Source organism: Oryctolagus cuniculus, chromosome 12 (assembly GCF_964237555.1).
Source record: "Oryctolagus cuniculus chromosome 12, mOryCun1.1, whole genome shotgun sequence".
Classification (NCBI taxonomy): domain Eukaryota; kingdom Metazoa; phylum Chordata; class Mammalia; order Lagomorpha; family Leporidae; genus Oryctolagus; species Oryctolagus cuniculus.
The window spans coordinates 40,478,864-40,502,272 of record NC_091443.1 but is presented as its reverse complement, the minus strand read 5'-3'; the positions used below and the strand labels follow the sequence as shown (position 1 = coordinate 40,502,272).

The following is a 23,409-nucleotide window of genomic DNA, read 5'->3' as shown; positions in this document are numbered from 1 at the left end:
AGATTTTTTAAAAGACTTATTTATTTTATTTGAAAGGCAGAATTGTAGAGAGAGACTGAGGGAGAGACAGAGATCTTCCATCCCTGGTTCACTCCTCAGATGGCCACAATGCCTGGAGCTGGGCCAGTTCAAAGCCAGGAGCTAGAAGCTTCTTCTGGATCTCCCTCATGGATGAAACGGCCCTTGGGCCATCCTTCACTGCTTTCCAGGCATATTAGCAGGGAGCTGGGTCAGAAGTGGAGCAACAGGTACCCATATGGGACATTGGTGCTGCAGACGGCAGCTTAACCCGCTATGCCACAATGCTGGCCATGAAAATATTAATTTTTATCCCTGATTATTGCTGTTCCAGTTATACATGTAACTGTTTAATTCCTCTTTGTCTAATAATTAGGCTGGTTCATTCACTTCTATATTTGTCTCAGTTTCTGTATCATTCCAGGATGCCATGGATTTTCTCTGTTCTCATCAAAAACATAGTGGATGTTGAATCAATTTTGTAATAATGCCGTCTCCAAGTTAATGATCCAATATTTTTTCACTATATGTGTTTTAGATTACTTCCTAAGTTTAACATTTCTTTGTACATTTATTGACATTTAATTTGTATACCACTTCTTCATGTTCCTTGTCCAGTCTTTCCATTGTTTTCCCTTTAAAAAAAAAAAAAAAAGATTTATTTGTTTATTTGAAAGTCAGAGTTAGGAGAGAGAGAGAGAGGGAGAGAGACCTTTCATCCGCTGATTCACTCCCCATTGGCTACAATGGCCAGAACTGGGCCAATCCAAAGCCAGGAACTAGGAGCTTCTTCCAGGTCTCCCATGTGGGTGCAGCAGCCCAAGCACTTGGGCCATCTTCCACTGCCTTCTCAGGCACACTAGCAGAGAGCTGGATTGGAAGTGGAGCAACCAGGACATTAATGGGCGCCCATATGGGATGCTAGAACTTCTTAATGGGATGCTAGCTTAATGCACTGCACCACCACCCCAGTCCCTCCCTTACTGTTTTGTAGTAATATTTTAAAATCCTTGGTTTATATCTAAATATTTCTCCAGTTTTTCATTTGCTTTTATTTTTATTTTTAATCAAGATAAATTTCCATTTTTTGTGTAGCCAAACCTATTTATCTTTTCCTTGGATTTGTTTTATGCTTATGAAAGCCTTTCTCATGTTGATATCTGTATGTTTTTCTATTTGTGTTAGGTTTCTTTTTTATTAATTTTTTTTTTCATTTTATCGAAATTCAAATTTACTTTGCCACGTATTGTGTAAGGTAGAAAGATAACTTGTTTTTCCAAAGAGTTGATCAACTGTTCTAGACCTCTTTTTAAGTTTTTTTCTATAATGTAAACAGCCATTAAAATGAATTTATTTTATTCCAAAAAATTTGAGTAGGGAAGCTCCAGAGATGAATAGCACCAATGATAAGACTTTTTTTTTAAAGATTTATTTTATTTATTTGAAAGACAGAGTTACAGAGAAGGGTAGAGACAGAGAGAGAAGTCTTCCATCTGCTGGTTCACTCCTCAGATGGCCGCAACGGCTGGAGCTGCGCCCATCAGGAGCCAGGAGCCTCTTCCGAGTCTCCAATGTGGGTGTAGGAGCCCAAGGGCTTGGGCCATCTTCCACTGCTTTCCCAGGCCATAGCAGAGAGCCGGATTGGAAGAGGAGCAGCCAGGACTAGAACCGGTGTTCATATGGGATGCTGGCACTTCAGGCCAGGGCTTTAACCCACTGTCACAGCGCCGGCCCCCAATGATAAGCTTTTAAAGAGAATGAGTATTTACAGGTATTTTTGTTATCTTTTGTTGCTGGTACTTTATTTTCCTTGTTTGCAGTGTCCTATTTTCTCTTATGATGAGGGAGAAAAGTTAGACAAACATGTTTAAAATTGGTTATAATTCCAAACAGTTCATGCTATTTCAGGTAGTGATTAATAAACAAATTGTGTCAATTTACCATCTTTCTCAACTGATCCTGATTATTCTTGATGGAACTATTGCAGATCTATCAGCCAGATCTTGTTTAAAGATTGGTTTTCAATAAAGACATACCCAAGGCCGGCGCCGCGGCTCACTAGGCTAATCCTCCGCCTTGTGGCGCTGGCACTGCAGATTCTAGTCCCGGTCGGGGTGCTGGATTTTGTCCCGGTTGCCCCTCTTCCAGGCTAGCTCTCTGCTGTGGCCAGGGAGTGCAGTGGAGGATGGCCCAGGTGCTTGGGCCCTGCACCCCATGGGAGACCAGGAGAAGTACCTGGCTTTTGCCATCGGATCAGCGCGGTGCGCCGGCCGCAGCGCACCGGCCCCAGCGGCCATTGGAGGGTGAACCAATGGCAAAGGAAGACCTTTCTCTCTGTCTCTCTCTCACTGTCCACTCTGCCTGTCAAAAAAAAAAAAAAAAAAAAAAGACATACCCAAATAAAGTGGGCAGTGGATGTGCACATGTACCTGTCACAGCAAACCCTTATTTTTTAGAAGCTTTAAGTTCTTTTTTTTTTTGACAAGCAGAGTGGACAGTGAGAGAGAGAGACAGAGAGAAAGGTCTTCCTTTGCCGTTGGTTCACCCTCCAATGGCCGCCATGGCCGGCGCCGCATCACGCTGATCCGATGGCAGGAGCCAGGTACTTATCCTGGTCTCCCATGCGGGTGCAGGGCCCAAGCACTTGGGCCATCCTCCACTGCACTCCCTGGCCACAGCAGAGAGCTGGCCTGGAAGAGGGGCAACCGGGACAGAATCCGGCGCCCCGACCGGGACTAGAACCTGGTGTGTCGGCACCGCAAGGCGGAGGATTAGCCTAGTGAGCCGCGGCGCCGGCCAGAAGCTTTAAGTTCTGAGAAGCAAACTCTTTGAACAAATTCCAGTGAACATGGAATTCACATCTTTTACATATTTATTAACCATGAATTTCTTTCACAGATTTTTATGTCTTGTTGTAAAAACATATCTTCTCTTTCATTCATAGTATTTATTTATTTTTAGGTTTTTATTTCATTTATTTGAATGGCAGATTTACAGATAGAGAGGGAGAGACCAAGATTTCCATCTGCATGTTCACTCCCCAGATGACTGCAGTTGCCAGGGCTGGGCTAGGCTAAAGCTGGAAGCCTGGAACTCCATCCAGGTCTCCCACCTGGGTACAGGGGCCAAGGCACTTAGGCCATCTTCCACTGCTTCCACAAGCACCAGGCACCCAGGAGGGAACTGGACAGGAAGTGGAGTAACCAAGACTCAAACCACAGGAGATGTCAGCTCACAGGTGGCAACCCACACCACTGTACCACAGTGCTGGTCCCCACTTTAGTGCTAATTCATGTAATTTTTTTCAGATTAGCCAGCTGTGATCAGAGAATCAGGGAAAACATTGATTTTCATTTTTGTCACTGCTCCTGAGAAGTTCATAGTTGATGTTCTTTTGAAACAGTTTTGCTGATGCAGCTCTACCTATTGTTATTGCATTGATGATCTATCTTCTTTCCTGCATCTTGATCATACAGCTGTTCTTTAAAAGATGTTTGTACTTATTCTGACCCAGAGGGCATCTCTCTCCTTGGCTGCCCTGTTTCCTTTGAAAATCTAAGTGTGTGGAATTAAACTTTTTTTCTGTTTATTTCAGAGGCAGAGGACAAAGTGAGTGCATATCCATTGTTTAACTTCCCAGATGCCCACAATGACTGTGCCTGGGCCTGGGCCATAGCCCAGAGGAGGGAACATAGTCCGGATCTCCCACATGGAAAGCAAGAACTCAATTACTTGAGCCATTGCTGCTTCGCAGGCTCTGCATTGGTGGGAAGCTGTCAGGAGTTGGAGCTAGGAATCTAACCCTGACTATGGGATGTGGGCACATCAACTGTTAGCCAAATGCCTGCTCCAGTGTGTGCATTTTTGAAAAGCTTCTTAGAATTATACCATGCTTCAGGATCTCTCAGACTCATTTTTTCACATTCATTTACCAGTCACCCAGTCTCCTTCCAAACTGACTGGTATCTGTAAACTCAGCTTTTTGTTTCACCTTCTCCCAAAGTGCTACTGAGCTATTGTTACTATTGTTTTCTGTTAGTAATGGCTGGATACGATTTTGTTGATAATGCGTCATTCACATGTACACCTGAAAGGATTAACAAAATCATAGCCTTAAGAAAGTTCTTTGTCCCTTTATGTGGAATTTTTCTTGTTCTTCCTCAAAAAAAAAAAAAAAGTGTAATTGAGATAAAGATTAGAAGGGCATATGTACAAATAGAAATGATCTTGATATTTTTGTATTTGGGGCTGCTGCTGTGGTGTAGGGGTGGAGCCACCACCTGCAGTGCTGGCATCCCATATGGGTGCCAATTTGAGTCCTGGATACTCCACTTCAGATCTAGCTCCCTGCTAATGCACCTAGGAAAGCAGGGATGGATGGCCCAAGTACTTGGGCCCCTGCACCCACTTGGGAGACCCAGATGAAGCTCCTAGCTCCTGGCTTTGGCCTGGCCAAGCCCTGGCCATTGCAGCCATTTGGGGAGTGAACCAGGGGATGGATCTGTCTATTTGTCTCTCTCTTTCTCTGCTTCCCCTTCTCTGTAACTCTTTCAAATAAATAAATAAATAAAACTTTAAAAAAACAACTTTCTGTGATACTCTGATATTACATCCTGCATCTGTTCAAAATTTTTCAGGCGGTGACATGTCTAAAAATGTGAGCCAGTCACAGATGGCAAAATTGAATCAACAAATGGCCAAGATGATGGATCCAAGAGTTCTTCATCACATGGGTAAATACGAACTTATTGCCAGTTGCTAACACATAGTTTAGTTTATAAGGGTTGAGCTTTAGTGATAAGCCTTCTGTTGTGATATGAAAATGTGTTCAAAACATATGATTTGAGGGCAGTGGCTGTCTGAATCTTGAATTGCTGCAGTGGAGCTCTGTGAGTGGATTTTATTCACTCCTGCTGCCACCTGTGTGATTTTTGAGCAAGCTATGTAATCATCTTTTGCGAATGCTTGTTTTAGTGACTTTTTGCTCTGTTTTGGAACCCAGATGTTTTCAATGATGAGACTTTGAAATTACTCAAGGATTGTGAATACTTTTACTGTGTAACTTTGATAAGTATCTTAAACTTTCTAAACTTTACTTTACCCTTCTGTGAAATCACAGATAATAGCTAATGAGGAAATTGTGACAATTAAATAAGCTAATATATAATGAAAGCATATAGTAGATTTTTAATAAATGGTGAATTTTTTTTCTTTCTGTAAGTCATTTGAAACAGCTTCTCATTGATTACTTTTATGTAACTTACTACTGTTTATGGCAAGATTGTTTTGGACTTGACAGAAAAATATAGTTAGATTTATTGAATGTGTGGCAGGTATTATTCTAAGATGGTTGCCTGTATTCTTCAATGAGATAGATTATTCATCCTTTCTTGTAGATGAGGATACTGTTGATAATATAAAGTTTTAGTTGATATATTCTTTAAGACTGATGACAAAATTATAGCCAGAATCCAGTATTTTTTAGTAGTTAATGTACTTGTTAGATAAAAGTGATAAAGTGTGTCAACTTCTGCTTAATAATTATCTGTTTTTACTTTACTTTGGCTCTAGGTGGTATGGCAGGACTTCAGTCCATGATGAGGCAATTTCAACAGGGTGCTGCTGGCAATATGAAAGGCATGATGGGATTCAATAATATGTAAAGAAGATGCCTTACTATAAACTGACTGAGTTGATTGCATTATTTGCTGAGACCTCAGTTTCCCTTCTTTTTGCAAATGGGGGGAAAAAAGAGTATTTTTCTTGCCTATCTTTCTTTTTTTCCTCTCATCTTTCCCCCTCTTTTCCCTTCTGTCCTTCTTTCCCTCCCTTCCTTTCATACAAGGGAAGAATATATATGGTTTTTGTGGAAATCATTATATTTTTGCTTTAGATTTTCTTCTTAGTTTTCACCATAATAATACTTCTTAAGTTAATCAAATCATGATGTAAAATTTTAGTACTTAAAGGTTTTTAATTGTCTCAAAAGGCCAAGCATTACATTTGTAAACAGTCCTGGTCAGTAGTTAAATGATATCTCAATAAAAATGCTGTAAAATAAACTTAAAAGTGGTTATAAGTTAAGGGGTTGTTAACTTTCTTTATGGTTTAAAATGATCAGTGTATCACACAAAAAGGTAGGAAAGCAAATATATACATGTCATTTAAAGCTATGCCTGGAAATATACCTTATGAGAAATATGGTAGCGTAACTTAACCATGAGTATTAGGTATTTTTATTTAACTTAGAATTATGATAATTTTGCCATAGAAAATCTTAGCTCTGCCATTAAAACAGATTGATAATTTGATTACAATTTGCAATGTGTAATATTTTGTATATAACTTGTGTTTTTAACCTATTTTTAAAGCCTTAATGGCAATTCTTGATTTTTTTAAAGCCACTTATGTTTCTTACATACCAAAAATCTACTTAAAGAAACAGATATACTTTGATAAAAACAGCTAATGTATAGACCAAATGAGAAAATATTGCAAGTATTAGGCTGTCATGACTATATATTAAAAACAATGAGACTATGATAAGGTTGGTCTGATTATTGGTTATATGTAAAGAACTGAAAATACTAGAATTATTATGCCTGTTCATTATTGACATCATGAAGACAACAGGTTTGATGTAGCACTATGTTTTTTGAGCTAAGATGAAATGATCTCCAGCAAAGGATTGATTTGTAATAGAAGAGAGTGAAATAAAAAGCTAGTTTTTATGGTATTAACAATTTATGACTCAGGTGCTTTGAAAAGGTCTTATAAGCCAATGTATCTTTTAACAATTTCAAAAAAAATGCAACTGATTTTCTTGCTTACTTAGGCAAAGATCTTTATATCCTACTAAATTTTTTTTTCTCCAGCTAAGGAATAGACTATCCCTATAGAACATTGTTTGAAATGATGTGTCTTGAATTCTGTGGAAATATCACAGCAAGGTCCAGCCAGAGAAATGTGACAATGAAAAAAATACTGTTCTTCAAAGCCATTTCCAATTAAACTGATGCATATCATCTTTTGGGTATGCATTTTTGTGATTTTTATCCTTGGGGTATCAATTTTGCCTTTTGACCATAAAAGAGAAATGAGACCTTTGTCAGTAACAGCCATAAGCCTCAAGCATAGCTGTAATATTTTATGTTTGATGCAAACTCCATTTTTGGCAGAGGGCAAGAATATATAATTCAGCTTTCATTTATCTTTTCTGTTAAAATGAGGAAGTGGTGGGGCTGGTGGTTCTCATATGAGTGCTGATTTGAGTCCCGGCTGCTCCACTTCTGATCCAGCTCTCTGCTGTGGCCTGGGAAAGCAGTGGAAGATGGCCTGAGTGCTTGGGCCCTTGCACCCACATAGGAGACCAGGAGGAAACTCCTGGCTCCTGGCTTCGGTCTGCCTAGCTTTAGCCATTGCAGCTATTTGGGGAGTGAATCAGTGGATGGAAGACTTCTCTCTGTCTCTCTCCTTATCTGTAACTGCGTTTCAAATAAATAAGTAAATTTTGGGAAAAAAATAAAGTTTTCTTATAAAAAAAATGAAGTAAGTGGTGGAGATAACTGTCCGAAGTCTTGATTCCATTAAGTGTAAACAGATACAGCCTCTTTGAGCTTTCAGTGCTTATGCAGGCAAATTATAAAACAAAAACAAAGTTAGAAATTCACTACCTAATTCACAATTCAAGTGTGGATAGATGTCAGTGTTTTCCTGAAAATATCACATTTGCTCTGTGTGTGTGTGTGTATAATACATTGTGTGAATATATATATACACACAACACATCAAGTGTTTGGAGGAATTTTTTTGGAAAAGATCAAATGCTTCTTAACATGTAATAGCAGACTATTATTTTCTTCAAATGAATATAACATATTACAGTGTGAGAGGAAATTCTAAAATTCTGATACGTAGTATTATTGTACTAATCTTGAGTAGAAATACAGTGTACCTAGCAAAAAATAAATAAAATGTTACCATGAATACTAATAAACAGGTAGCAACAAAACCAGAAGATTTACTAGAACTAAAGCCCCATATCAGACATTAATATAAATGTAAAATTAATGTTATATTAATAGTTTATTTCTCCGGGTTCTAGTCCCGGTTGGGGTGCCAGTTGTGTCCCGGTTGCTCCTCTTCCAGTCCAGCTTTCTGCCGTGGCCCAGGAAGGCAGTAGAGGATGGCCCAAATGCTTGGGCCCCTGCACCCGCATGGGAGACCAGGAGGAAGCACCTGGCTCCTGGCTTTTGATCGGTGCAGCGCGCCAACCGTAGTGGCCATTTGGGGGGGTGAACCAACGGAAGGAAGACCTTTCTCTCTGTCTCTCTCACTGTCTAACTCTGCCTGTCAAAAAAAAAAAAAAAAAGTTTATTTCAGTGAATGTAGGAGGTCTAAAAGTAAACTATAATAAAAAAATAAATTCAAAAGAATTTTTTAAAGATTTATTTATTTGAGAGGTAGAGTTACAGACAGAAGGAGAGATAGAGAGAGAAGTCTTCCATCTGCTGGTTCACTCCTCAGATGGCCGCAATGGCTGGAGCTGGGCCAGGTTGAAGCCAGGAACCTGGAACTTATTCCAGGTCTCCCACGTGGGTGCAGGGGCCCAAGGAGTTGGGCCATCTTCTACTGCTTTCCCAGGCCTCAGCAAGAGAACTGGATTGGAAGAGGAATAACTGGGTTATGAGATGGCACCCATATGGAATGCCAGCATTGTAGGTAGAGGCTTAGCCCAGTATGCCACAATGCCAGCCCTCAAAAGAATTTTCTACAGGTAGCTGTAGTACATGTAAACATGAAAGAAATAAAACAAAGCATTTAAAATTGTGAAAGATTGAATTTGATGCTTATGTAATAGTAGAAAAAAAGTATTTTACTATTTGAATAAAGAGAGTGGCCAAAAACTATGAGCTCTAATAAAAACTACCATGGTAGTGAGAATCACTGTTAATGTATGTAATTACTGATCTTTCTGAACACTTAGAAATAAGTAAGCCAGGTAAATGACCTAAAACCAGAAAGTCATCATCACATACTTAATCTAGATGATTCTCTGTATCACTGGCATTCACTGGATTAGAGAGTCATCCTCAAAATTCACCAAATTCCATTTACCATGTTCTGAACATCAAAGTATAGCATTAAGTTTGAACCTAATGCCTTCTTTGCATTTGAGCATGAGTTAAAAAAACGATGAATTTACATCTCAAGTGCTGGGGAGAAATTTAAACTTCATCCCTGTATGTGTAGCTGTGGTGTATTATTTTTATAAAGTAATTAATTGATGTGATATGAGTTTGCTAAGGTAGATTTTCCTCACTGTGCCTGTAGGGTAGGTAACTTATTTGCGCTTAATGCTGAGTAGTTGCTCACCTCAGACCCAGGGCTGTATCTCTCTTGCATTGATCTCTTATCTGTAATATGGGCATATTAAATATAAGGTAATTTGTTAAAAAAATTTGTTGAGATTTTTAGGTAAAAATACACCTTTGTAGGCTGGTAATTATGATACATTCCTCTTACTAATGTGCTGATTGCCACACAAACTGAGTTTGGCATTCTTACTCTACTTTTAACAATTCTCATTCCTTTTCTCTCCATGTAAAATCATCTGAAGAACATGGTACGTATCTTTTAGCTTCACTTGCCTTATAGGGTACTCAGCCTAAAAGCTTTTCTTGGTACTGTTGGATCATTAATGGTAAAGCAGCCGAAAAATTACACACAGTATTTCCTGCTTGTAAAAGGTACAATTCAAGTGAGCCTGATACTAAAATAAAATAAACTCCCCTACTTGGGGTCTGAGACCCCTTAAGTTTTGTGAGCCTCTTCCCAGAGAAATTCCATACTTTCATCAAGTGAGGAGAACATTTAATGTCTGCATATTCCCATGATTTAGGAATCATGTTTGCCTATTTTTCAAGCATTTATAAGCAAAAGGGAAATTTGGTCTTCAGTGTCCCTAAAGAGGTGAGAATTATTACTGGATATGATCATGGACCCATACTTTCTGACCTTGGGAAATCAATTAAGGGTTATAATTTTAATTTGTGCAGAGCAGTAAGAAATATGAGGGGGCCTGGTGCTGTGGCATAGTGGGTAAAAGCCACAGTTAGCAGTGCCGGTATCCCATATGGGTGCTGGTTCAAGTCCCAGCTGTTCCACTTCTGATCCGGCTTTCTGCTGTGGCCTGGGAGAGCAGAAGATGGCCCAAGTTCTTGGACCCCTGCACCCACGTGGGAGACCTGGAAGAAGCATTGAATCTGGCTTTGAATCGGCGCAGCTCCGGCCATTGTGGCCTTTTTGGGATTGAACTAGTGGATGGAAGACCGACCTCTCTGCCTCTGCCTCTCTGTAACTCTGCATTTCAAATAAACACATAAATCTTTAAAAAAGTGAATTTTTTTGAAAATTGTATGGATGGGTTTCAGTTGTCTAGCAAAATACTTTCAAATTTCATTTTCCACAAACTTTTTGAATATGTGTTTTAGGGCCCTGTATATATGAGTTATTTTAATGCAAAGTTGAGTAAGACATTATGTCAGATAACTTTAGGGAGCATTTCTGGAATGGGACTAGTAGGAAAATAGAACTTAAAGCATCAATTGGGAGCAGCAGTTATGCACAGCACACACTTGAGATAACCACATCCCATATTGCAGTGTCTGGGTTCAAGTCTTGTCTCTGCTTCCCATTCCAACTCTCTGCTAATGTGCACCCTGGGAGGCAACAGTGATGGCTCAAATAGTTGGGTCCTGCCACCCATGTGGGTGACCCAGAATGATACCCTGGCTCTTGGCTTCCACCTGGCCCAGCCTGGCTGTTGCAGACAGTTGGGGGAGTGAACCAGCAGACAGAAGGACTCTGCCTTTCAAATATTATTGTATTAATAAAAATGTATCAAATGAAGCCTTTGTGGCCAAAATTATGTTTTTTGACTTCTAAATATTTGCAAAAGCTTTCTAAATGCTCCAACTAGTTTGATGTTAAAGTCATTGAGTAATCACTGCAGTGTTTTTTAATTTGGTTGAATATTCAGAAAAACGGGGAAAATCTGGGAAGCTCCCTTTTACACACATGCCCGAAACACATAAAACACAAAATATTCCTCATATTTGTCAAGATGGAAGCTTGCTATTGCTTTGCTCTTCTTCAGGTCTTCTCCTTTGTTCCTATCATCGCACTTAAGTAGTTCAGAGAAGTGGAAGCGAAATTCATCCTTGGGACTTGATTTCAGGGGTATTTTGGCCGGATTGTCATCCATGTCTAGAATAGGCAGCAGGAGCCGTACATTTTACAAAACATTTTCAGCAACCACGGATCACCAGCCTCTGATCACAGCCACGTAGCTGTTCTCGTTTTCAAGTGAGAAACCAAGGGTTTGAGAGGACCCAGCCCGAGGGCGGCTCGGAGGCCCGACTCAGGTTTCAGGTACAGGTACGCGGCATGACGTCACGGGTGGTGCTGGGCGTTGGCCGCGAGGGCTCCCGGCGTGGGCCTGGCCGGAAGCGGAGCAGCTGAAGGCCCCGCCTCGCTCCGCCACGCGCGAGCCGCCAGTCGTGCCTCCCAGGCCGCGGTCAGCGGGTGCCCAGCCCGACAGCCGAGGCGCGGGCCGCCCCCGCCCCTCAGGCGTCTCCTCTCGCGGCCGCTGGGTCGGTCGCTTTCCCTGTGACTTGGCGAGGCTGACGCGGCCGGTGCGAGCCACTAAAGCGGGGCTCGGCCAGCGGCGGGGTGGGAGGTAGAGGATGGAAGTGGGCTTACCGGCCACCAACCTCTGTCTCCACAGCAGCCCTGTGGCGGCGGCGACCATGGATCGGGAACCAGTGGGCCGTGCGGAAGGAGGAGAAGCAGTCGCAGCCTCGGGAGCTGCGGCCGCCGCGGCGTTCCGGGAGTCGGCGCGGCGGGTAGGTGGGGCCGCCGAGGGTGGCGGCGCCGAGGCTGGGGCCGGGAGAGCCGAGCCTCCTCCCCCTGTCGTCCGCGGGCTGTCCCTTTGCCGGGCCTTCCGCCGAGCAGGCCTGCGGGAGGACGTGAGTTTCGGGGTGCCTTCTCACCTGTCTGGGGGAAGCACAGATGCCTCTGCCCACCCGGGGCGCCCCTCAGTCATCAGCCCCTTTCGCGGGCGACGCCGCAGACTGCCCGGTGGCCTTGGGTTTTCGGGGCTGGTGACCCAGTTTCTGATCTGCGAGGGGAGAAGGAAGGCGTGAACCCTCAAGGCTGGCTCTAGGGAGACGGCGGCTGCAGCCACTTGTCAGTCCCTTGTGCAGGCGCCTGGCTGGGCGTGAGCCCCTTGGCTGGTTACTGGCAGCTCGTGCGGAGTGTTTACACGCAGGCTTGAATTCACCGAATCCGTGTCGCCGCCGCAGGAGGCGGGCATTAGCACCCCCACTTCGCCAACGGGGCCGCTCAGGCGCAGCTGCGTGGCCCAACAGACGGAGAGAATTCGGGTGGCACTGTGAATTGTGATCGAAAATTTTCCAGTAGCCGCGTTCAAAAGGCAAACAGAAACCAGTGGTGCTTATTTTACTGGTAGATGTTGTTTAACCCAGTTTGTCAAAACCATGTCTGCACACAATTATTTCTTGTTCTTTACCTCCTCTGTTAGGAGGAGGAGGAGAGCATGCAGGAAGGAAGTTGGGGAGCCACAGTGACTGGAGCCACTCTGCGTTTTCAGTGGAGACCTGCTGTTGGCAGGGCCACCTGAACTGAACCATGAACTCCGCAGTGCTCCGTGTGCCTTCCTCCTGTTACCAGTATTGTTCTCATCACCACTTCAGCTTTGCATCTTTCTAATGGCAGAGTAAATCTACCTATACTGCTGTACTAGATAGTTGTTGGAAGAGAAGCTCTTTATTTCGGTTTAGGGTAATGTTTCCATACTCTTGGTTTAAAAATAATAAATAATAAATATCTGCTGGCGCTGTGGCCTAGGCATATCCAGCTGCTGCCTGCAGTGCTGGCATCCCATAGGGACTCCGGCTTCCTGCTAATGCGCCTGGGAAAGCAGCAGCTGATGGCCCAAACCTTGGGCCCCTGCACCCATGTGGGAGACCTGGAAGAAGCTCCTGCCTGGCTCCTGGCTTTGGATTGGCCCAGCACTGGCTGTTGCTGCCATTTGGGGAGTGAACCAGCAGATGGAAAATCTCTGCCTCAGCCTCTCTGTAACTCTATCTTTCAAATAAATAAGTATTTTTTTAAAAATAATAAATAGCAAGAAGGCTTTGGAGCAAAAGGTAGAATTCACAGATATACCCTCACTGCCCTTTCCTCTTACATACTGGACTTTTCTATACGTATATTGTCTCTTTTTTCTTATACATAAATCAGTTAATTCTATACAAACTGTTTTGTCCATTTTTGCTTGCTTATTTGCATTCCTGAAACTAAAACATCTCTGGAAACCCCTGACCTATGCCCAGTGGTTTAAGCCCAGAAGAGGAAGAGGCCGGTGAGATGGAGATCTGAGTAAGAGGGACAGACTGCTGTCTTGTGCTCCTGAAGTCTGTCAGACAGAACTGAGAACCCGCGAGTGCTCTAACACCGGCCACCATGATTTCTTTTACTCATCAGTACGATTTCTAAAGGTCAGGGCTGACAACTATGGCCTGTGGGCCAGATCTAGCAAGTCACCTGCTTATGATTTACTGGAACACAGAGGCACACCCATTCATTATATAGTTTCCCTACAGTGGCTGCTCATCCGTGGCAGCTTTTGCAGAGACTATGTGTATGGTGACCTCTGCTTAAAATGATAAACTTAAAATTTTGGTTTTACTATACAAAATTAATAGTAAAGCTTTTTTTTAAAAGAAAGGATTTATTTGAAAGGCAGAGTTACAGAGAGAGAGACAGACACAGAGGGAGAAATAGAGAAAGATCTTTGTCTGCTGGTTCATGCAGATGGCTGCAATGGCAGGGGCTGGGCCAGGCTGAAGCCAGGAGTCTGGAATTCCAAACTGGACTCCCATGTGGGTGGCAGGAGCACCAGCACGTTTTTTCTATTGCTTTCCCAGCTGGATCAGAAGTGGAATAACTCGGACATGAACTGTCACTTGTATGGGATGCTGGCTTAGCCCACTGTGCCACAACACCAGCCGCAATGTTAACCTTTTAAAAGAAAAGGTGGTACTGGCACTGTGGCATAGGGGGTAAAGCCACCGCCTGCAATGACAGCATTCCATATGGGTGCCAGTTTAAGTCCTGGCTGCTCCAGTTACTTGAGCCATCACCACTGCCTTCTGGGGCATTAGTAGAGAACCTGGATCAGGAGCTGGAGCTGAGAATCCTAACCACTAGGTCAAATGCTTGCTCCCTTTGGCCTCCCCTCCCCTTCCCCCCCCTTCCCTCCCCTCCCCTCCCCTCCTCTCCCCTCCCCTCCCCTCCTCTCCCCTCCCCTCCCCTCCCCTCCCCTCCCTTTCCCTTACTCTGTCTCTCTTTCTCTTTTTTAGATTTGTTCATTTATTTGAAAGGCAGAGTTACAGAGAGGCAGAGAGAGAAAAGTCTTCCATCCACGGGTTCACCCCCAAATGACTGCAATGGTCAGAGCTGGACATATCCAAAGCTGGGAGCCAGGAGCTTCTTCCAGGTCTCCCATGTGGGTATAGGAGCCCGAGGACTTGGGCCATCTTCTGCTGCTTTACCAGGCCATAGCAGAGAGCTGGATCAGAAGAGGAACAGCCAAGATTATAATGGCACCTATGTGGGATGCCAGTACTGCAGGCGGCGGCTCTATGTGCTATGCCACAGCACTGGCCCCAGTTTTTTCTTTTTTTTTTTTTCTTTCAACCTTTTAGGAAAGTGTAGCCAAGAGTCAAGGTTAATGGAGATTTTGTGGTTGTCTTTATGACTTTGGCAGAATATTTTGATATATTAAAGTTGTCTAAGGAATTTAAAGTAGTTGAGCCCACTGAGAGACATTCTTTTCTGTGTCTTCTGAAGGCAAAATCAAACCAGTGAAAGATTGCTAGAGGGAGCAATGAGAAGCTGCTTCTGCTCTGATGGGGTGGGGTGGGGCGGGGCATGGTGTTGCACTGTAAAAGATCTGAGCTCCCTCTACTGACTGCTGACGCAGTGCATTAGATCCATTCAGTTAGCATGACTGGAGATCTAACTCACTTCTCTGCTTTCCCTTGTATGGGAAATTAAGAGATCTAAAGAGTTGAGTCAGGGGGCTGGCACTGTGGCATTTTGGGTAAGGCCGCAGTCTACAGTGCCAGCATCTCATATGGGTGCCGATTTGCATCTTGGCTGCTCCACTTCCTATCCAGCTCTCTGCTATGGTCTGGGATAGCAGTAGAAGACGGCCCAAGTCCTTGGGCCCCTGCACTAGCATGGGAGACGCGGAAGAAGCTCCTGGCTTCAGATTGGCCCAGCTCTGGTTGTTGCAGCTATCTGGGGACTGAAACAGTGGATGGAAGACTCTCTCTGTCTCTACCTCTCTGTAACTCTGCCTTTCAAATAAATGAATAATCTTTAAAAAAAAAGTGAGGGTGCAAAAGAAAATATATACATGTACATATACATATATATATATATATATATACACAGTTTTATTTTAAGTTTTTTCTTTACTTATTTGAAAGGCAGAAAGAGAGAGAGAGAGAGAGAGAGAGAGAGAGAGATGTTGGTTCATTCTCCAAATGCTGGTAATTGCTGAGGCTGGGCCAGACTGGAATGGGGAGCTCATTCCCTGTCTCCCCTGTGAGTGGCAGAGACACACCTACTTGAGCTGCCTCCAAGAGTACACATTAACAGGAGGCTAGATTGGAGAGCCAAGCTGGGACTTGAACCCAGGCCATCTGTCATGGGATGTAGACATCCCATGTGGCCCACTCCAAATGCCAAAATGCTTTCCACCAAAAGAATATATATAAAATATATATAATACATATAATATATATTATATATAATATATAAATAAAATCTTCAAGATTTTTATTTATTTGAAAGAGTTACAGAGAGAGGTAACTTCCATCCACTGGTTCACTCCCCAGATGGCCACAACAGCTGGAGCTGCGCCAATCTGAAGCTAGGAGCCAGGAGCCTCCTCCAGGTCTCCCACGTGGATGCAGGGGCCCAAGGACCTGGGCCATCATCCACTGCCTTCCCAGGCCATAGCAGAGAGCTGGATCAGAAGAGGAGCAGCTGGTTATATATTATTTTATTTATTTATTTATTTGAGGTAAAAGTTACAGATAGACACAGGTCTACTATTTGCTGCTGTACTCCCTAAATAGTTGTAACAGCCGGAGCTGAGCTGATCTGAAGCCAGGAGCTAGTAGCTTCTTTTGGGTCTCCCACGTGGGTGCAGAGGCCCAAGCACTTGGACCATCCTGGATTGCTTTCCCAGGTGCACTAGCAGGGAGCAGCTGGGACTCAAACCAGCACCCACATGGATGCCAACACCTTTGGCAAAGGCTTAGCCTACTATGTCACAATGCCAGCCCCTCAAAAGAAAATATTGATGTTGGGACAGCCATAAGTCAAATCTTATTGTAAATGGAAACAGAAGAGATTGATAGGAATGATACTTAGTGCCTGGGGACTTGTTGCGGGGGAGGGGGTATAAGAAAGGGAGCTTGGGTGAATCACTTGTCCATTTTTGTTCATGAATGCAGTAAATAAATGAACTGGTCTTCCTTGGTGAAGGCTGGGATTTGTTTGAACCCTCAGGTTAGGCTACAGAAAATTTTTAATTCTTTTTCTGGCTAACCCATGGTCAGTCTGTGATATCAGGATTTTCATGATCTGTAGTTCACTATACAATAGTTATCAGTGCTGCCAGTTACACCAATTGTGTGTCATAGTGCAATGCATATGTTTTTTGGTTTATATGTCTGGATTCAAATCCTGACCAATGCCTAAACTGTAGGAAGTAACGGATAGAGAGCAACCATTTCTGTGTTCTAAAGGACCTTGGAAGACTAAGAGAAAACCATGTAGAAAAGGAAAGTTGCTTGGTACAGATATTTCCCTCAGCACTTGGTATGTCCTCATCCCTTATCAAGTGTCTGGGTTCAAGTCCTGCCTCCACTTCCTGTTGATGCACACCTTGAAAGGTACAACATGATGTACAAATATTTAGATCCCTGCCACTCATGTGGGAGACCCATATTGAATGCCTGGCACCTGGCTTTGGCCTGATTGGCCCTTGTGGGAATTTGGGGAGTGAACCAGCAGGTGGAAGATCTTTGTGTGTGTCTCTCTCTGTATGCCTTTCAAATAAATGAAAATCAATAAAAAATTCAAAGAAAGTTGCTTGTTTTTGCATAACTGATAGTTCTAATCTACTGTTTTTGTTAGTATCATCTGATCTCTGTAACAATAGTTGAATAACAATCTTTTAAATTATGTTTGACCATGAAGAAAATAATCTTTTATAGAAGACAGTTTTGTGTATGTGTGGGCATCAGGAGTAGTTTATTATGAAAAAGTAAAAATAAGTGGTTGAGTCCCTGCCATCTACCTGAGAGACCTGGATGGAATTCCTGGCTCCTGGCCATGGTTGTTGCAAACGTTTTGGGAGCGAACTAGTGAATGGGTATACACGCACACTCTGTCACTGTTGGCCTACCTTTCAAATGAATAAAATAAATAAATATTTAAAAAGGAGAGCCTTAGAAGTCACTTGACTTGTTTTAATGAATGAGAGGAGTCCCATGTCTGTATTATTCCTGAATCTTTCTTTGAGAAAAACAAAAAAATTGACTGTCACACTTATTCAAATAAAATAGGGACCCAAGCAGTTGGGCCATCTTCCACTGCCTTCCCCAGGCCATTATCAGGGAGATGGGTCAGAAGTAGAGCAGCAGGGACATAAACCAGCACCCATAATGGGATACTGGCATTGCAGGTGGCAGCGTTACCTGCTATGCCACAACACTGGGCCCAGCTTTGTTTTGTTTAATAATTTTTATTTGAGAGGCAGAGAGACAGAGCTCCCTGCTGTTGGCCTACTTCTCAAATGCCTGCATTTGGTGAAAGCCAGGAGCTCTTAAGTTTCCCACGTGAGTGGCAGGAACCTAGTTACTTGAGCCATCATTGCTGCCTCCCAGAATCCCCATTAGCAGGACACTGGAATCAGGAGGTAGGGCCAGGGACCAATCAGGAACTCTAATGCGGGTCATGGGCATCCTAATTGGTTTCTTACCTGCTATGCCAAGGTCTGCAGTTAAAAAAATGTTATTTCAATTGAAATATTTTTAGTTGGAATATGCGTTACCCACAGGATCCTCCCTTCCCTATAAAGCTTCATTCTGGTACCTGTTTAGTCCTAAAAGGCATTAGAATTTAGGATTCCCATTTTGAGAAAAGGAGAGGTTTATAATTAAGGTGAACTGCTTTTCTTTTGCTCATGTATAATTAAGCTCAAACCTAAAGCTTAGAGTTCCCTGATATAAGCTGCTATTTTATTATGTCTTATTTTATATGTGATATATACATCTATATGGTTTTTGATATTATATATTACTACTTCCATAATTACCATTATACTTTAAAATAATTGGTATCTAACAGCCTTTTTATATCTCTATGTATTATATATATGGCATTGGGATTGCTACAACTCAAACTATAGTGTTGGATTTATTAGTTGTTGACCTAAACAAAAAACTTAAATTCTATTTTTTTAAACTTGGTTATTATGCAGATGTTTATTTTATTATTCATTAAACTTCACACACACACACACATACACACACACACAGTATAGATACTCCTGAGTGTTTGATTTTTTTGACTGCTTAAACTGGTTTGTGTTTCTTTATTCCCTAAAATAAAGCAACCAAACATTTTTTGTGTAATGAAAGAAAATTAACCTCACTTGAAACTCTCATTTTCTCAATTTATTATTGATATAGATGAGTAATGAAAGAGGCTTCGAAAATGTTGAACTGGGAGTCATTGGGAAAAAGAAGAAAGTCCCAAGACGAGTCATCCACTTTGTTAGTGGTGAAACAATGGAAGAATACAGTACAGATGAAGATGAAGCTGATGGCCTGGAGAAGAAAGACGTTTTGCCAACTATTGACCCAGTAGGTTTAATGCTGATGGTTGTTTTGTCAGTAGATTTTGTTTTGATGAATTTGTTTCCCCTTAAACATAGATTGGAAAGGACATTTTGAGGTTTAGATGAACTATATTCTGATTATAAAATTTTACATTATGAGTTTGGTAAAAAAATCACTTTTTAACTATATGGATGGAAGTATATCTAAGCATTTTGGTAGCCTAAAACTTTTTCAGGGTAATAATTGTCAGTGTGGATAAATTTCTTTTAAGATTCATCTTAGTAGGGGCCAGTGCTATGGCACAGCAGATAAAGCCACTGCCTGCAGTGCCAGCATTCCATAAGGGCACCAGTTTGAGTCCCGGCTGCTCCACTTCCGATCCAGCTCAGCTCTCTGCTGTGGCCTGGGAAAGCAGTGGAAGGTGGCCCAAGTTCTTGAACCCCTGTACCCACATGGGAAATCCAGAGGAGGCTCCTGGCTCCTGGCTTCGGATTAGCCCAGCTCCAGCCGTTGCAGCCGTTTAGGGAGTGAACCAGCAGATAGAAGAAATCTCTCTCTCTCTCCTCCCCCACCTCCCGCCTCTGCATCTCTGAAACTGCCTTTGAATACATAAATAAATCTTTTTTTTTTTTTTTTTTAAAGATTTACCTTAGTAAATTGAGTGCCTAAATCCAAGTCCCTTTGGATTAAGGTCTATACTACCATGATAGGTACCACCTAAAACTTAAGAGCTGTCAGTTCCTTTTATATGACCTCAGATTTTGATCAGAAGATAGAATTATGTGGGGCTGGCATTGTGGTGCAGTGGGTTATTCCTCTGTGATGCATCCCACCCAAGTGTCAGTTGGGATTCTGGTTGTTCCTCTTCTGATCCATTTCCTCACTAATGTGCCTGGGAAGGAAGCAGAACATGGCCCAAGTGTTTGGACCCCTGCCACCCACATGGGAGACCCAGATGGAGTTCTAGGCTCCTGACTCTGTCCTGGCTGAGTCCCAGCCATTGTGGTCATTTGGGGAGTGAACAGTGGATGAAAGATCTCTCTTTGTGTCTGCCTCTCCCTCTCCTTAACTATGCTTTTCAAATAAATAAAAATAAATATTAAGAAGATAGGAGTGTGGCCGGCACTGTGGCTCACTAGGCTAATCCTCCGCCTTGCGGCGCCGGCACACCGGGTTCTAGTCCTGGTCGGGGCGCCGGATTCTGTCCCGGTTGCCCCTCTTCCAGGCCAGCCCTCTGCTGTGGCCAGAAGTGCAGTTGAGGATGGCCCAGGTACTTGGGCCCTGCACCCACATGGGAGACCAGGAGAAGTACCTGGCTCTTGCCATTGGAGCAGCGCGGTGTGCCGGCCGCAGCGCGCCAGCTGCAGCGGCCATTGCAGGGTGAACCAATGGCAAAGGAAGACCTTTCTCTCTGTCTCTCTCTCTCACTGTCCACTCTGCCTGTCAAAAAAATAAAAAATAAATAAATAAATAAATAAAAAAAGAAGATAGGAGTGTACAGTTCTGAACCTTAAATATAGGCTTACCAGCTATATTTAAGAATTTTTTTTAAGATTTATTTATTTGAAAGGCAGAGTTATAGAAAGAGGGAGAGATGGAGAGATCTTCCATCTGCTGGATCACTTCCCAGATGGCCGCCATGGCTGGAGTTGTGCCTATCCAAAGCCAGGAGCCAGGAGCTTCTTCTGGTTTTCGCATGTGGGTGCAGGGGCCCAAGAATTTGTGCCATCTTCTGCTGCTTTCCCAAGCACATTTGCAGGGAGCTGGATTAGAAGTGGAGCAGCAGGACATTAACCAACATCCCTACAGGATTCTGGCCTTGCAGGTGGCAGCTTAGCCCATTACGCCACAATGCTGGCCCTAAGAATTTCTAAATTATATCATTTTTGACTATAAAATCATAACGGGATTAATGAAAGGTATATTGCCTTTCCTAGTAGTCATTTTCAGAGTCCAGTTGATCACAATTTACTGAGTTTGCAACCACAGGCACTATTTTAGGTGATGGAGTAGTCAGCAATATAAATTTCCGGTATTAAATGCTAGTTAGAAGGCAGATAATAAACTAATATATGCACAATTATGAGGCTCTGAAAAGTGCTATTAAGTAAATAATAGTACTAGGACAGAGAATAAAAATTTATAATTGACTTTAGAAATGTTACTACTCGGCTGGTGCTGCGGCTCACTAGGCTAATCCTCTGCCTGCGGCGCCGGCAGGTTCTAGTCCCGGTTGGGGCGCTGGGTTCTGTCCAGGTTGCTCCTCTTCCAGTCCAGCTCTCTGCTGTGGCCCAGGAAGGCAGTGGAGGATGGCCCAAGTCCTTGGGTCCTGCACCCACATGGAGACCAGGAGGAAGCACCTGGCTCCTGGCTTCAGATCGGCGCAGCGCACTGGCTGTAGCAGCCATTTGGGGAGTGAACCAACAGAAGGAAGACCTTTCTCTCTCTCTTACTGTCTAACTCTGCCTGTCCAAAAAAGAAAAGAAAAAGAAAGAAAGAAAAAGAAATGTTACTACTCATTTTTCATCAAATTCACCTCTAAATAAATAAATAAATTTTGGCTCTTCAAAAAAACCATATCCAGGCCAGCGCCGCGGTTCACTTGGCTATATCCTCCGCCTGCAGCGTCGGCACCCAGGGTTCTAGTCCCGATCGGAGCACCAGATTCTGTCCCAGTTGCCCCTCTTCCAGTCCAGCTCTCTGCTGTGGCCCGGGAGTGCAGTGGAGGATGGCCCAAGTGCTTGGGCCCTGCACCCGCATGGGAGACCAGGAGAAGCACCTGTCTCCTGGGTTCGGATCAGCACGGTGCGCTGGCCACAGTGCGCCAGCCGCAGCAACCACTGGGGGGTGAGCCAACGGCAAAGGAAGACCTTTCTTTCTGTCTCTCTCTCACTGTCCACTCTGCCTGTCAAAAAAAAAAAAAAAAAAAAAAAAATCACATCCAGATTTTCAACTACAGAAATTATTAAAAGGATTGTGCTCTGTATTCTGAAGGTAGTTCAAAACATATGTAGAATATTGCAGAAGTGTTTCATTCAGTGAAAGAATTTTCGGAACAAATGTCTTCCTTTTAAATTACTTTGAAGGATTAGTTCTTATTTGCATAAACTTGAGTGTGTACATGTGTGTTTTTAAAAGTCATTGCGTCAAAAGTTACCATGTTTTAAATAGAAACAGAATAAAAGCATTGTCATAGAATGTACCTTTATTACTTTCCTAAGATTTACTCTTTTTTAAAAGATTGATTTATTTATTTGAAAGAATTACAGAGAGAGGAAGAGACAGAGAGGGAAGGAACTTCCAACTCCTGGTTCACTTCCCAAATGGCCTCAACAGTGGGCAGGCCTAGGCCTGGCTGAAGCCAGGACCTGAACCTCCGTTTGACTCTCCTACATGGGTAGCAGGGGCCCAAGCACTTGGGCCATCTTCTGTTGCTTTCCCAGGTATATTAGCAGGGAGATGGGTCCAAAATGGAGCAGCCTGGACTGGAACAGGCACCTACTGGGATGTTAGTGTTGCAGATTGTGCTTTTTTTTTTTTTTTTTTTTTTTTTTTTTTTTTTTTTTTTTGACAGGCAGAGTGGACAGTGAGAGAGAGATGCTGAGGGCCAGGAACTCTATCCAAGTCTCCCCCATGGGTTGGAACTCCCTAACCATCACCACAGCCTCCCAGGGTCTACATTGTCAGAAAGCTGGAATCAGGATCTAGCTGGGATTTAAATCCAGGCACTTTGATATAGGATGCAAGTGTCCCAAGCAGTGTCTCAAAGATTTAATTATTTATTTATTTGAAAGGCAGAGCAACAGAGAGAGAGAGTCAGAGGCAGAGATCTTCCATTTGCTGGTTTGCTCCCTAAATGACCGCAATAGCCAGGACTGGGCCAGGATCCAGATCTCCCATGTGGCTGGCAGAGACCCAAGTACTTGGACTTTCATCTACTGCCTTCCCAGGCACATCAGTTGAGAAATGGCTCTGAAGCAGAGCAGCCGGAACTGCCGGTGTTACAGGAGGCAGCTTAACCTGCTGCGCCACAAAGCAGGCCCCACCACGCAGTGTCTTAATTACTACGCTAAATACCCACCCGGCCCTGGACATAAGTTTTAGTTTCACTTGGGTATGTAGCTAGGAGTGGAATTGTTGGGTCATATGGTAACTCTGTGTTTAAATGAGGAACTGCCAGACTTTTCCAAAGTGGGTGTACCATTTTATGTTTCTGCCAGCAGTGTGCAAGGGTTTTGATTTCTCTACATCTTCACCAACAGTTAACTTTTTAAAAAAATATTTATTGGGGCCGGCATTGTGGCATAATGGGTAAAGCTGCTTCCTGCGACACTGGCATCCCTTATAGTCTCCAGTTGGAGTCTTGGCTACTCCACTTCCT

At 43.2% G+C, this 23,409-nt stretch overlaps 1 protein-coding gene across 10 annotated transcripts in view; it reads left to right on the top strand.

The window, feature by feature from the left end:
- LOC100355886 (signal recognition particle subunit SRP54) overlaps nucleotides 1-23,409 on the top strand; it is an 87,085-nt gene that overhangs the window by 43,509 nt on the left and 20,167 nt on the right. For 5 of the 10 annotated variants that reach the window (XM_070053751.1, XM_070053750.1, XM_051822172.2 and 2 more), the window contains exons 15-16: nucleotides 4,656-4,751; nucleotides 5,590-6,097. In XM_070053751.1, coding sequence (XP_069909852.1) covers nucleotides 4,656-4,751; nucleotides 5,590-5,681 — 188 coding nt within the window. In that variant the 3' untranslated portion in view covers nucleotides 5,682-6,097. Of the gene's footprint in view, nucleotides 1-4,655; nucleotides 4,752-5,589; nucleotides 6,098-11,394; nucleotides 11,458-11,524; nucleotides 11,925-18,878; nucleotides 19,053-23,409 lie in introns of those variants that run through there. The other 5 variants (XM_070053752.1, XM_008269492.4, XM_008269493.4 and 2 more) reach the window with 5 other exon arrangements.